This window comes from Gavia stellata, chromosome 10, assembly GCF_030936135.1.
Source record: "Gavia stellata isolate bGavSte3 chromosome 10, bGavSte3.hap2, whole genome shotgun sequence".
NCBI classification, from domain to species: domain Eukaryota; kingdom Metazoa; phylum Chordata; class Aves; order Gaviiformes; family Gaviidae; genus Gavia; species Gavia stellata.
Window position 1 is genome coordinate 4,749,558 of NC_082603.1, and position 12,881 is coordinate 4,762,438.

The 12,881-nt window shown below is 59.5% G+C and overlaps 1 protein-coding gene across 1 annotated transcript; it reads right to left on the reverse strand.

Moving 5' to 3' along the window:
• Positions 1-515: 515 nt before the first annotated feature.
• On the reverse strand, positions 516-917 carry KIAA0040 (KIAA0040 ortholog). The gene has a single exon (XM_009819754.2). It carries the CDS (start codon positions 915-917, stop codon positions 585-587), a length of 333 nt encoding a protein of 110 aa, XP_009818056.2. The 3' UTR covers positions 516-584.
• Between the last annotated feature and the right edge of the window lie 11,964 nt (positions 918-12,881).

Consider the following 12,881-nt stretch of genomic DNA (forward strand, 5'->3'; position numbering starts at 1 on the left):
GTGAGCTGGGGTTTGGACGGAGCCTGGACAGTCAAGTTGCGCCATCTCCGCGGCAGGACAAGCAAAGGAGGCGTGCCTGCGCTTGCTTTGCACGCGGCCGTCTATGTGTAGGGGGAGCGTGCAGGCGGCTCAGTCTTTGAGTGCACGTGGTCCTGCGCACCCTTGTCCATGCAACGGCGCGTGTTCTTGCACGCGAGCGCAGAGGGAGAGCCTCGCAGCCGGTTGCTGCGTGCCAGCCCGGCGCGTGTGCGTTGTGCTCGTGGCGGGAGGTACGTACGGCCCGGTGGCAGGTCACCCTGGCGTGCTCAGCAGGGCACGTGGCCGCGTGCACGCCCGTCCTTTGCAGAGGTTTCTGCCCTTGGGGCATGCTGTCATGGTGGGGGAGAAGGGGCTTGCAAAAACCTGTGCCCGACTGCCTTGCTCTCTGCTGGCCCTTCAATAACGCTGGTTAGCCGCTGGGCTCAGCCTCTTTTGAAAGTCACCATAAAGCAGCAGCAGCTTTGGCATCTCCTCACCTCCCATAGCGCGCAGCTGAAAGGACTGGTGGCATCTCAGAGGGGAGGGCCTGAACGCCCTCCTGTCTGCTAGATGGGCAAGGAGGGTCTCTTGTCCAGCAAGAGCAGTTTGGGCTGAGCAGAGATCCACAGGTCCTCTTCATCCTTCTTCTTCTTCTTCTTTTTCTTCTTGTTCCTCTCGGCGTGCAGCTGCCCGTTGCTGCTGGGGCCACCTTTCTTCCCGCTTTCTCCCCTCCGGCTGCAGAAGCAGCAGTGGCAGCAGATGAAAACAAACGCAATGAGGACGACGAAGGGCAGACCCATCAGCACGGCCAGGCAGACGGTGTTGAAGACGCCTTCCTCATGCTTGGTACGGATGAGCTCCAAGATGGAATTAAAGAAAGAGCTGATCTTCTGCTCCATGTCGGCTCCTGGGCAGGTTGCCTGTGCTGCTCCCTCCGCTTGAAGGCCCCTTGGGATACGTTCAGCTCCTGTAACCAGCTAGTGGGCTCCGCAAGTGTCCTTGGATGGTGCCTGCAGAGACGGAAAACCACACGGATCAGTTGCCTGCTCCCTCAGCACATTTCTCCATGGAGCTGCCAGCACAGCCAAAGCCTCGGCAAGGTGGGAGCTCTGCTGCCTTAGAGGGGTCTGGGGTCACGGGGGCTGGTTCACGCCGCCGGCCGTGTCCCTTTGGGTGTCCCCATCTGAGAAACACAGCCTCCCAACCTCTCCTGGGGTTCATTCCTGGTGATGATGGGGATGGGCGAGGAGGGCTTTGGGCGTCCCCGCTTGCCTTGGCATCTGGCCAAGCACAAATCCTGCCCCCCCGATGTACATCTCAACCCTCGCTTGGCAGCCACAGCATGGAGCTCTTGTTAGCCCTTTGTAGGGCTTATTTCTTAGCAGAGGAAATATTGTTTGCAGGAGGAGCTTTCCTGCCTAGGAAGGGACTTGCCTGCTCCAGGCAAGGGACCACCACAGAGAGCGGTACTGCTGCCACGGGAGCCGGGAGTCAGCACATCACAGGTCTCTCCGTAGCCTCGATCCACCCTGGGATGGGGTGTCTGGTTTGGACAGACCGTTTCTCACGGTCCGTGGTCTGGGAGGGGCAGCCGAGGCGCTGCGGGCAGGGCAGTGCCCTGCGTCCGGGCAGCGCCGAGGTGAGGTGTGCCTGTCCCAGGCACCGCGCTAGGGTCCCGTCCCGCCGCTCCGTCACCCGGGACGCAGCCGGGAGGTTTGGGGTGGGGGCTGCGGTTAAACCACCTGGATTTTTGATGGGGACCGTGGTCAGCGGGACGCACGGGCAGTGGTCAGGCACCCATGGCCACCTCCGTGTAGCCGGGGCTGGCCGCAAAGGCAGCGTTGGGGGAGGACGAAGGTTGGCTGGGGATGGAGGAGCCTCCGCTGTGCCTCACCTGGGAATTGCTCCAAGGGTTGGGTAGGGCTGAGGAGCATTTCTGCAGCCTGACGTAAGGTTTTCCTCTCCCTCGGGGAGGGAGAGGTGCTGCTGAGCGGCAGAGCTCTGGGGGATGCCCGCCCACAGGGGCAGGGAGCTGCTGCCTCTGCTCACGGCTTTCCTCCTCTCCTGGGATTTTGAGTAGGGCAGGGGGCTTTGTGCCGCGAGTTTGCAGTTTTGGTTCAACGCTGGGGTCACCAAATTACGGGTTGTGCAGATGAAGAGTGGGCAGGAGCAATATCAGGCTCTAATACCATGTTTCACCCTCACTCGGCATTTTACATCAGCCCCTTTGCCAGCCTTTGGGATTCAAGCCCCGCAGCATCTTGAGGGAATGCCAAAATCCCCATGTGCACGGGAGGGGAAACTGAGGCACAGTAAAAGCAAAGCCAGTGCTTCCACGTGACAAAGACTTAAGAGGTACTGCCTGAACTCCAAAGGTGTCCCGCAGGGGTTGCTCACTGTCACGAAACCCAAATCTCAGGTAAAGCAGAGACGTTTCTAGTGGAGCCAACGGCCACCCGGCATCTGGACTCTACCGGTCCCCTGCGACCACCGACTCATTGGCTCTCCCTCTGGCAGCTCTCGGAGAGCCCGGGTGCCTCTAGGGAGGAACGGGAAGGGGACCCAGGACGGTTTTGGTTAGAGTCTCCTTGTCTATAGCGCTACCATTCCTTGCTTTGAATGGTATTTATTGCTGTTGCAGCACCTGCTAAGGGATGTTCTCTTGTACCGAGCGTTTTGGGAGCCGGCCCCCGCCCCGAGTGAAAGGATGCTGCAGTTCACCCAGCCGGGCTGCCACTGCGCATCCTCCCGCCTTGCTTTGCGATCACACCCTACCTCCTAACCAACAGCAAAACTGTCTGCCTTGCCCGAAAAAGAAACCGCGAGTCCCACCCAACCCTAACCATAGCCCTCGCGCTGCTGCCGATGCCCCGGGGAGGAAGCGGGGCTGCCTCGCCAAGGCGGGAGCTGGCAGGCATCCCCCAAAAAGACGGCTCCCAAGGGAAAACCTGCCTTCAGCGACGCTGTCCTGGGACATACAAAGCTGTACGGGGTCTTGTTTCCCCAGCCACCCCCAGCTACTGGCTTTCCTACCGCATTGCCAGGACCCCAAGAGCCGAATCCTTCAGCGTAGATGCCGAGGTCTCAATCTGGGACTTGACGAGTGCTCAGATCCTATGTAAAGAGAAGGGTTTATCCTCCCTGCCCCCCCGCAGAAACAGACTGACCGCTGCAAATTTATCATTTCAATCTGCACAAGAGCGTAGCTGAGCTGGCCGCAATTAGCCGGTGGTTTCTCTTTCGAACATGCGCGTAGGAGATCTGGTGGAAAGGGACGTACAAATTTCTGCGGGTGCCTTTCTGAAAAACTCCCCTTTGAGATTTACCAAATTCAACAGCGCTCCGGGAGGCGGGTTGGGCTTTGGCTAGACGAAGATGGTTGTAGCTAATGTTTTATTGCTGGATTTTTGTCCAGTCTGTTGCATCTTCTAGTTTCTGCTTGCTAGATGGGGAATTAATATATATATATATGTGGGGGGCATTTTTTGGAGGTAGACAAGCAGGATGGTGGGGATGCCAGCCACGCACCCAAGAGGGAGGGATGGTGCTGCAAGAGGCAGAAGAGCCTTTTCCACCCCACTTCTGCTGCCGAGCAGCTTCCCAGCCTCCGGAAACCGGCTGCTCCCTGCGCTGCCTCATTCCCCTACCCCGCAGAGGACGGTGATATCGTTGCCGTCCCCACCTGAGAAATCATGAGCTACCGAGGAGGGCTCGGAGAGCGAAATCCCATCCCTCCCCTTCCTAACCCCTGCCCGGAGCTGGCGGAGATGTTACAGATCTGCTTTTGCTCCCGGGGGAGATAAGCAAGGGCTCTCCGGGTGCCGGTCTCTGCTGTCGCTGCCCACAGGCATTAACAAGCAAAGGGCAAGGGGGGAAGCGGTGAGAGTCGCTTCTTAAAGCTGCTCCCTGCCCCAACCTTCATCCTCGCCGAGGCCTTTTTTTAGGACAGCGGTAGTAAACTGCAACACAAATAAACAGAGCAGCTTTTCCTTGGCCTGAATCATCTGCGTGAAGCAGGTTTGCCATTTATCCATAAATATCCTGACAGCTTATTATCCAGGCAGGAACACTGGACGCCTATGATACACTGCACTCCAAAAAAGAAGGAAAAAAAAACCACCAACCCCAAAACAACAACTGCCTTAACGTCAGACAAAACAGGATGTACAATTTTATTCCTGCGCTGAGCTGCTTTATATTTATTGCCTCTAAACTTCTGGGGCGGGAAGGAGGGCTGGAACTTCCTCTTAAACTTGTAATTAATTGTTTGCAGAGAAAAAAAAAAAGGCAAGGAAAAAAAAAAAAGCGCAGAGCCCTTTGAAATGTTTCCACTTCAAACCGGAGCTGAATGCGCTGCAGAGGCCCTCACTGCTTGTTCCTGGGAAGTGCCCAGCCGGGGACGCACAAGCCCGCAGCAGCAGGGATGCGGCCGAGCATCCCTCGCAAGGGGAAGGCAGAGGTACCTGCTGCTGCCCCGAGCATCGCGCCAAAATCCCGGGGCCACCTTTCAGCCTGGCTGTGCAGCTGGTTTTCAAATGCCTTTTCTTTTTGGCTGGTGCATCGCCTTCTGTTTTGTAGATGAAGGGATGTCTATGTGCTAAATAAAGGGGTTCTTCAGTTTAATAAAAAAAAAAAGCGGGGGGGGAGTAGAAAAACTGGTGCCTTTTGAGCCGCAACTCCAAGGGCAGAGGGGTTACCCAAGGCCACCCACCGCCAGCTGAAAGCCCGTGTGCGCAGCGAGGAGCTGCATTTAGGAAAAAAATCCGTGCTGCTCAATTTGGTGTGACAGCGACATCCCCCCCTTAGGGAGGGGACGAAGGGGCAGAGCTGTGCCGGGGTCCCCCACGGGTGCGAACCAGGTGCCCAACGCACGTGGAGCTGCAGTGGGGAGGTCGGCTGGTTTTTGGGGTCAAGGTACGGGACCAAAAATCGGGGCCAGGGAAGCACTGGGAGACAGGGCAGCGTCTCGGGGAGGGCTGCTCAATGCCCTGCTAAATGAGCTCTTTGTTTTTGGGTAGCCGGTGCTGGCAGCGAGCGAGGGGAAAGCTGACATGGTAACTCGCTTGGGAAATCCTGCGGCCAGGGATGGACGGCATCTCTGCCTGGCTGGCGTTTGCACGGCTTGTGTAAGTTTTAATCGAAGCTGGGCGTTCAACACGAGGTTCTTTAATCCACGTTGGCTCCAAAGGAGCCGGTTTTTTCAAGGGTGGGGAGCATCTGCCACTCCTCCGGAGTTACGGGCGGCCGTGGGTGGAAAACAAGCTCCTTTTGAGGGCCAGCTTGGGATGGCACCGCAAACCATCGGCGCGCGTGGCTTGCCTGGCTGAGCTGGGGGGGGTAAAGGCTGCCAGCCCGAGCATGGGGAAATGAAAACAGAGGGGTTGCCTTAGCAATGCCGGCTTGCCCACATCCTGCAGCGGCGGGGGACGGAGGCAGAGTTTGCAGAAAAGTTGCAGTTCGCTGGAAACAGGGGGCAAAGGGCTGGAAACCGCTAGGCAGGGTCACCGCGGCGGAGGGGGAGAAAGCTGGAGATGTTTTAGGACCCCATTTTGCAAGTTAAGTCCTTTAGGCTCAACTCTCAACAGGCTCTTCTGTCTGCGTGAAGTCCTCTCCAGCCTAACAAAGCTCAACCGGCTCCTCTCGGCCGACACGCAGCCCGGCTCAGGCGGGAGTGGGGCCGCTCTAAGGTGCTTCTCCCTACATCCACGTTGAGAGCAGGGGCTGCGCCGGAGGATGACCGACCTACAGCCCACGACCCATAGGGTTTGGCCCCGGTACTTCGGGGTTATTTGAACTCCCCCGCGCTCGGTGCCCGGCTGCAACTCAGGGCTGGCAGGGGTGACACGAAAGCGTCTGACCTGCCGCCACCCCCATTTCCTTAATGCGGACGAGACCTCACTTCACGGAACTGATGCAAAGCGGCGCAAAGCAGGAATTGCGATACTAAACTCGACCGCTTCCTTCTGTTATTGGCTTTATATCAGCTTTATACCCACTTTCCACTGGCGGTGATAGCTATGGGTCAGGTTAGGAAAGACTCACTTCTCTGTCTCGCTGGTACAGGCGGCGCAGACGCAGCTACGCACGCACACGCGAGTGACATCTGTGTTCCCATTTGCACCTGCAGACTTAAAGGAAAACTGGCCGAGACCTGACAGGGTGAGCAGTTTCCTTAGCTGGGATCGCAGATTGCTTTGGAAACAGTGAATAACAAGAGTTTTGCCACCGGTCTCGCAGAACTCGCAGCGGGCTCCGCAGACCTTCCTCAAACGTTGAAAAACAAACGCCAAGAGCCACCACCCGGGGAACAAAACCAACTAAAGCTTCGTCTTATTCCCACCGCCATCGAACCTCGCGGACAGAAGCCGCGCGTAGATGCTTCCATCCCTTACAGGGAGCAATCTGGAAAACTACTGATGTGAGTGTTGGATAACAGGGTTAAAGCGAAACTATTTTACAAGCTGCTGCCCGGAGCCCGCTCTGCCGTCGCCGCCTGCACGAGCGCGGCTGCCATCGGCCCCGGCATCGGCGCAACTCCTGGCCCAAAGACCAGTTTTAGGAAAGCACCGCTGTCATCCCTGACAGCACCCGGAGCTCTTCCGAGCCGCCTCGGTCTCCTCCGAAGGGTGGGCCGGGGGCAGCCCCCCCCCAGCCCCCCCCCGGGCCTCCCTGGGGTGCAGGGCAGGCGGGAGGCTCAGGGGGCTGCAGACCCACATGGGGCTCCCCGGGGGAGAAGTAGGAGCCAAACTCGTTGGCGCAGCCTTACCTCCAGCCTTCGCACCCCGCGACCCCCGCTGCTGGGCAGGCCTTCTCCTGCCACACGTCCCCCCCCACCCCGAGAGGTGGTGGCTCTGCGTCGCCGTGTCCCCACTGCCACCCCCTCCCCACCCGCCTCTACCGGCATCTGCCCCGACGGCTGCGCCCCGGCCCCGGGGGGGTCCCGGGCGGCAATGGGGTGGCCTTAAAAAAGGAATAGAGAACAGCCCTGCGCTCGGATAACGCCCAGGGAAGCCCTGCCCGGCTGGCCGAAGCCCGGCGGCTGCGGGGGGCGGCTCCCCGCCCCCGGGACCCCCCATTTCGGGGGACACCCCCCCCCCAGCCAACCTACCTCGCTGCCCGCGGCTCGTCCTCCCGCCCGCCCCGGCAGAGGCTCCGGGCGGCCGGAGGAAATGGGACGCCCCGGCCCGCCTGCCTCCGCCCCCCGCCCGGCCCCGCCGCCCTCCCTGCCCCACCTGGGGCTCCCCGCCGCGCCCCCCGCCCTCACACAGCCCCGAAACTGGGGGGGGGGGGGGGGGCAGCCCCGGCTCTGCGGGCGCTGCCGGCCCCGGGCGCTCCGGAGGGGCGGGGGGAGTCGTTTAGTCTGGGAAGGAGGTACCAACCCAGGCCCCAAACCTGCCAAAAGTTGCGGGGAGGAGGGAGGGAAGGAAGCGTTTTCCCTCGCCGGGAGGGAGCCCCGGGCGTGGGCGCAGCGGAGGTTTCCCCCAAAGCCGTTTTGGGGGGCAGCGGGGGGGGTCTGCAGGGGCGGCGATGCCGCTGCTGCTGTTGGGAGGCTCTTAAGGAGAGGGCAGAGCTCCGTCCCCCGAAAAGCAGGGCCAGGGCTGGCACCCTGGCACCCTGGCACCCTGGCACCCTGCGCCCCGACCCCGCTCTGCCGCCCCGATGCCCGCGCTCCAGCCCTGGAAAGAGCGGGGGGTGACCGAGGCACCCCCATGGCAGGGGACGTCCCGGGGGCTGCTGTCCTCCCCAGGCAGCACCCACCGAGGTTGCGGGTGCCGTGCACCCCTGGAGATAATAAATGATGTTTCGACCCGAGGAAGGCACTCCAGGTCGTGCAGGGGTTTGCTGTTTGCCAGGTTTGATTTCAGTTCCCTTTGGATTGCCATGCCCTATCTCCACTTGCTGCTTTCTCTCCGTCTTACTTCTTTTTTATCTCCCTACGAGGGATATCCAGCAACCACCAGATCCCGATTGCTTTCCCATCCGGTGCTGAGCGGTCTCTGCACAGCATTGCGATGTTGACAGCCGGGCAAGCTGTGACTAGAAAAATGTTTTGCTGGAATTTTTCTGGCTGGCTTGAATCCCTTTGGATTGCAAAACCCCCGCGCTTGCCCTCCTCGCCCTCCTTCATGCTCCAGAGCCAGTGGCTTTGCTTTTCCACTTCGGCCTTGGCGCTAACTCCTCGAGCTGGGGTAGCCGGGGCTGCCCGACTCTTGGAGGCTGCTGGAAAACGGCTCCTGGTGCCATGGCCCGGCAGTGCCAGGAGCAAAGCTGCGGTGGGAATATGAGGAAAGAGGGGCAGAGAGGAGGGATGGAGGCAAGTGGTCAGCCAGCCCCGGCTGCCGCTGCTGCCCTCCCTCCTGCTGCCTTCATCCTGGTGCTGGGGCTGGAGGGGTGAGAGACCCCCAAGAAACGCACGTTGCCGGCTACAGCCTGCGGCCAAGTGCCTCCTGGTAGCCTTTGGTAAGGGGTTTATGCGCTGCGGGAAGTACGAAACCCTTTTTACCTAAAGATTGGCTGCTTATTAACACCAGGAAATTTTTCCTTGGTTTTACGCTACAGGATGGAGATCCCTGGGCTTTGCACCGTGTTCGTGGCTCACTGCATCCTGGCTTACTGCATCATAGCTCACCCCATCCCGGCTTACCCCATCCCGGCTCACCCCATCCTGGCTCACCCCTTCCTAGCTTATCCCATCCTGTCTCTCCCCATCCCATCTCACCCCATCCCGGCTCACCCCATCCCGGCTCACCCCTTCCTAGTTTATCCCATCCTCTCTCCCCATCCCATCTCACCCCATCCCGGCTCACCCCTTCCCAGCTCACCCCATCCTGGCTCACCCCTTCCCAGCTCACCCCATCCCGGCTCTCCCCTGGTAAGCTGCAGCAGTTCCCTGGTTTGCAGGTACCAAATCTCCCTATGACAACACCGTTCCTGGGCACGCAGAAGAAGCTGCCTGGGTGCTGGCAGTCACCCAGGGGACACCCGGCCGCTCTACAGCACCAGAGAGCGTAACGTCACCTTTGAAACCACCCTAATAGGATTGCTCGGAAATATTTATTATTAGATGTCTCCAAGGGCGAGCGTGGCCGGAGGCGTCGGGCTCGGGGGTGCCCGGCCCTGGGGTCGAGGGGGATGAAAGCCCTGCCCGTCCCCGGCAGCGCTCTCGCGGCGGCGGCTGGGAGGTTTGCTTTGTTCCCTGGGCAAACAGCCCCGCTGGGGCTCGGCGCTTTCTTGTCACCAATTTAATTTGGCAGAGGCCTCGCCGAGGGAGGAGCTGCTGGTCTGGGCACCTTCCCTGGCTTTTCGGGGGCCCCTCTGAGCATGGCGCTTCGGCACCCGCTTGGCTTCGGGCAGGAGCGTTGCTGCACCCCTCCGACGAAGTGGCAGAGCTGGTGGGCACCGATAACGCTGACCTCAGCATTTAAATCTCTCGTGATGCTGCTACCCATAGAGTTTTGATCCCACCGAGTGTAGCAATACCATTAAACCAAGCTGGGAAGCATTGGGTGGACTTCAAGAAACTTAGAATTAATGCAAGAATATAATCAGTCAGACCACGGCTCTGTCTAGCACCGCATCCTCTTCCCCGTAGTGGTCCATAGCGGATGCTTTGAAAGAATATAAGCACCATTTGATGCTTGACCCCGCGGATGCTTCCTGCAGCGAGGAGTTCCACGGCTCCTTCACACGCGGTGTGGGGAAAAAGGACATTTTGGGGGGGGTGGGGGGTGTTTAAACCTGCCACCTCCGAGTTGTGTTTGGCATCCAGCGTATCTGGGCTCCGAGGGATTGTGCTTTGTTTTTCAGAAGCTTTAATGGGCGAGAGGAAGCCGTGACTCAGCCGGCGATGAATCACTGCTGCTCCAGATTATGCACCTCTCTGCTCGCTGGTGCCCCTCGAGCTGAGGAACTGATTAAGCCTGGACGAGAGAAGCTCCCGTCACATCACGGATGTCGGTTTGAGCCCAGGCCTGGGACCAGCTGGAAATCAAATTCCTCCTCCAGCCCCTGTTTTCTATCCATCTTTCCCAAACTCCTTATTTCCCTGCGAGATCAAAGCCTTCCCCCTGCTGAAAAGCCCGCCGGATAACTTCCATTTCCTCCAAGGTCCCCTCAACCCCCAATTTTATTCGGCAAACACTACTAATCTTACACTGAAAATAGAAACACCCTCTTGTTTCCCCCTTGTTTCATTGGATTCAGCTGATTTATTTACCAGTTTGCCCCATTACACAGCTGGGAGCTTCACTCCTGCCTTGATAACACCCAGCTGGTACCCAGAACTGGTATATTTGGGTTTTTCTCGGCAGGGTGGGATGGAAGGAGATGTAAAGTGACTGCAGATATGAGCACACCTTTCTTCCCGGCTGCTTGCTCTGCTCTCCGGTTGCGATTTCTGTTTGCAGACGCTGGCCTGGCTTAAAGTAAGCAATGGAAAACTCTGCTCCTGGAGAAACATTCCTCTCATTTTTCCCCCATGCTTCTGCTTTTTCCCCTCCCTCTCCCCCTCCCACAAAAAAGCCTGCAGTTAAACACCAAAAATAAAGCGCGCCCGGTCGTAGGCTGGATAAAAATAGCAGCCTTTGGTATTTACTTTAACAGCAGCAATAGGCTTTCCGGCTTTGGAGAACGGGAGAGGCAGGGGCGGGATGGGACAGTGACCCTTGGGGAGGTGGGGGAAAAACACTAAGCTGGTGGTTTTGGGGCTGGCAGGCTCTGCGGCTGCTGCTTCCTCCCCTCCTCTCCCTCGCTCAGTGCCTGCCGGGCTCTGTCCCCTCTGGGAAGCCCCTGGGGTCGGGTTGGGCTCAGGTGTCCCAGTCCCACCTGGGTCCCACCTTCTTGCGGATACTCTGGTTTGGGGCTGCCCTTAAGTGCCTGGGGCTCAGACCCACATGGGCAGCGATGGGGGAAAGGCTGCTCTTAGGGGAAGTGCCCCAAAATGGGTGAGGTTTTTTGTGGGGGTGCCTCTTCCCCACCCACCCATCACCCGGGAGGCTTTGGGTGCAGCTGGACTTGCTGAGGTGGGTCCGGGTCTGCTGGAGCATCCCTCCCCGGGGACAGGGAGGGCTGGGGTGGGGAGCAAGGTGGGGTCCTCGGGTGCGTCCTCAAGTCCCACTTGGTGCTTGCGTTGAGCAAAGACGGGGTACGGGGACCTGAGTGAGTTTGGGGAGGAGGGAGGGTGTGTGTCCCTGCACCTGATGGGGTGAGAGCAAGCAAGAGATGGCAGCGCGGGGTGCGATCGGTGTGTGCCGCGGGGTTTGGGAGGAAAGCGGTAGGCCTTTCTGTTGGTTTCGAGCTGATGATTGTTTTGTGTGTGTGAGCCTTCAGGAACTCCTTCCTGAGGAAATCCTATGGGCAGCGCTGGCGGTGCGCGAGGGGGAAAGGAGACGTGCCGGGGCCGGGCAAGTCCCGGCAGCGTGACGTGGTGCCTTCCCATTTAGGAACGGCTCAAGGATTAGTTACGTGAAGGCCAGGGGACGAAAAACTCGTTGGTGAATGGGGGTGCCCCTTCCCTCGGCATGGGAAGGGGGTCACCGGCAGTGTCTTGACGGCTGGGTTTGCGGGAGGTGTGAGGCAGAGGCAGAGGAGCGAGTGATGCTCGGGCACGGCCCCGGTGCCCCCAAGGACCAGCGTGTTCCCCGGGGAAGCGGCGGCTCGTGCCTCCTCCCGGAGCAGCCGCTCCCGGGGTTTCCCGCACCGCGTGGGTGTTGGATCTGATCTGCCAAGGTTGCTTTTCAGGTGAAAAACCAGTTGTGCCAGCTGTCCCCTCCGGCGTGGTCCTTCCTTTGGCTCAGCCCCGCGATGCCGAGGAGCAATCAGCGGCCGTCCCTCGGTGCCAGCTTCCCCCGGAGCCCAGCCGAGGTGGGCAGGGAGATCCAATCCCATTTCTTTAATGATAAGCAGCTGCCAAATTACTATTATTTTTTTATTATCCCTTCCCCTCCCTCAGCCGCTTCCACGAGGGAAGCTGTTCCTGGAGATCTCCGGTGAGCTGATGTCCCTCGACTTTGGGCCACGTGAGGATTTTGGCTGGTGGCACCGGAGCGGTTGGCCAAGGTGTGCCCTCGTGCCGGGATGTTTTGTGCTGCCCTTGGGGCTTAGCTCCTGCCTGGGGACTATTTGACCCTTGCTCTTCACAGTTCAAAGCCTTCCTCCTCATCATCTCATTTGCTAACGGGGGCTCAGCGGGGAGGATGCAGCTGGGCACCGGGCTCGGGCAGGGCGGTGGTGGGGGCTCACCCACCCCCGGGGAGGGAACCGAGAGCGAAATGCAAATCATGGTGGGTGAAAGAGGAAAAACAGACCAAAAGCCTTTCTCCTGGGGGTGTTTTGCCTCTTTCTACCCCCCATGAGGGAGAGCAGGTTCCTTTATTTGGAGGGGAAAAGGCCCCCTCGGGCAGGGGGGAGAGGTGGCCTTGGGTCACGGGTGAGGAACCGATACGAGGCGGTGAACGGGCAGATGCCGGCTGCTTTCGGCATGACTCAGGTGCAGTGGAGGATGTGGGACTATGGGGAGAGGCCCCGGGAGTGGAGGGACACTGGCTGCCGGTGCTGCTTCTCCAGCCCTGTCCCCTTGATGCTCCTCTCCTGGCTGCCCATTTCCAACGCCTTCTCCTGAAATTCTTAGAGAGAGGATTTCCCACTTCACCTCCCCCTCCTCTCACTTTTTGGGAGGATTTTTCTTGTAAACGTTTGCAGAGTTACTTCCTTCAAAACCCCTCTTTTGTCGCGATGTCGCCGAACGCAGGGGACGGCGCGGGGACAAGGGACTGTTGTGGCCAACAGAGGCGGCTTGTGTTCCCACCAGCATCCCGGTGTGCTCCGCTCTGCCGCCCGGCAGCCTCAGTGCCTGCCGGGGAGAT

Bases quoted from the DNA above. Each gene is read 5' to 3' on its own strand.
- KIAA0040 (XM_009819754.2), bottom strand. From the start codon at position 917: ATGGAGCAGAAGATCAGCTCTTTCTTTAATTCCATCTTGGAGCTCATC.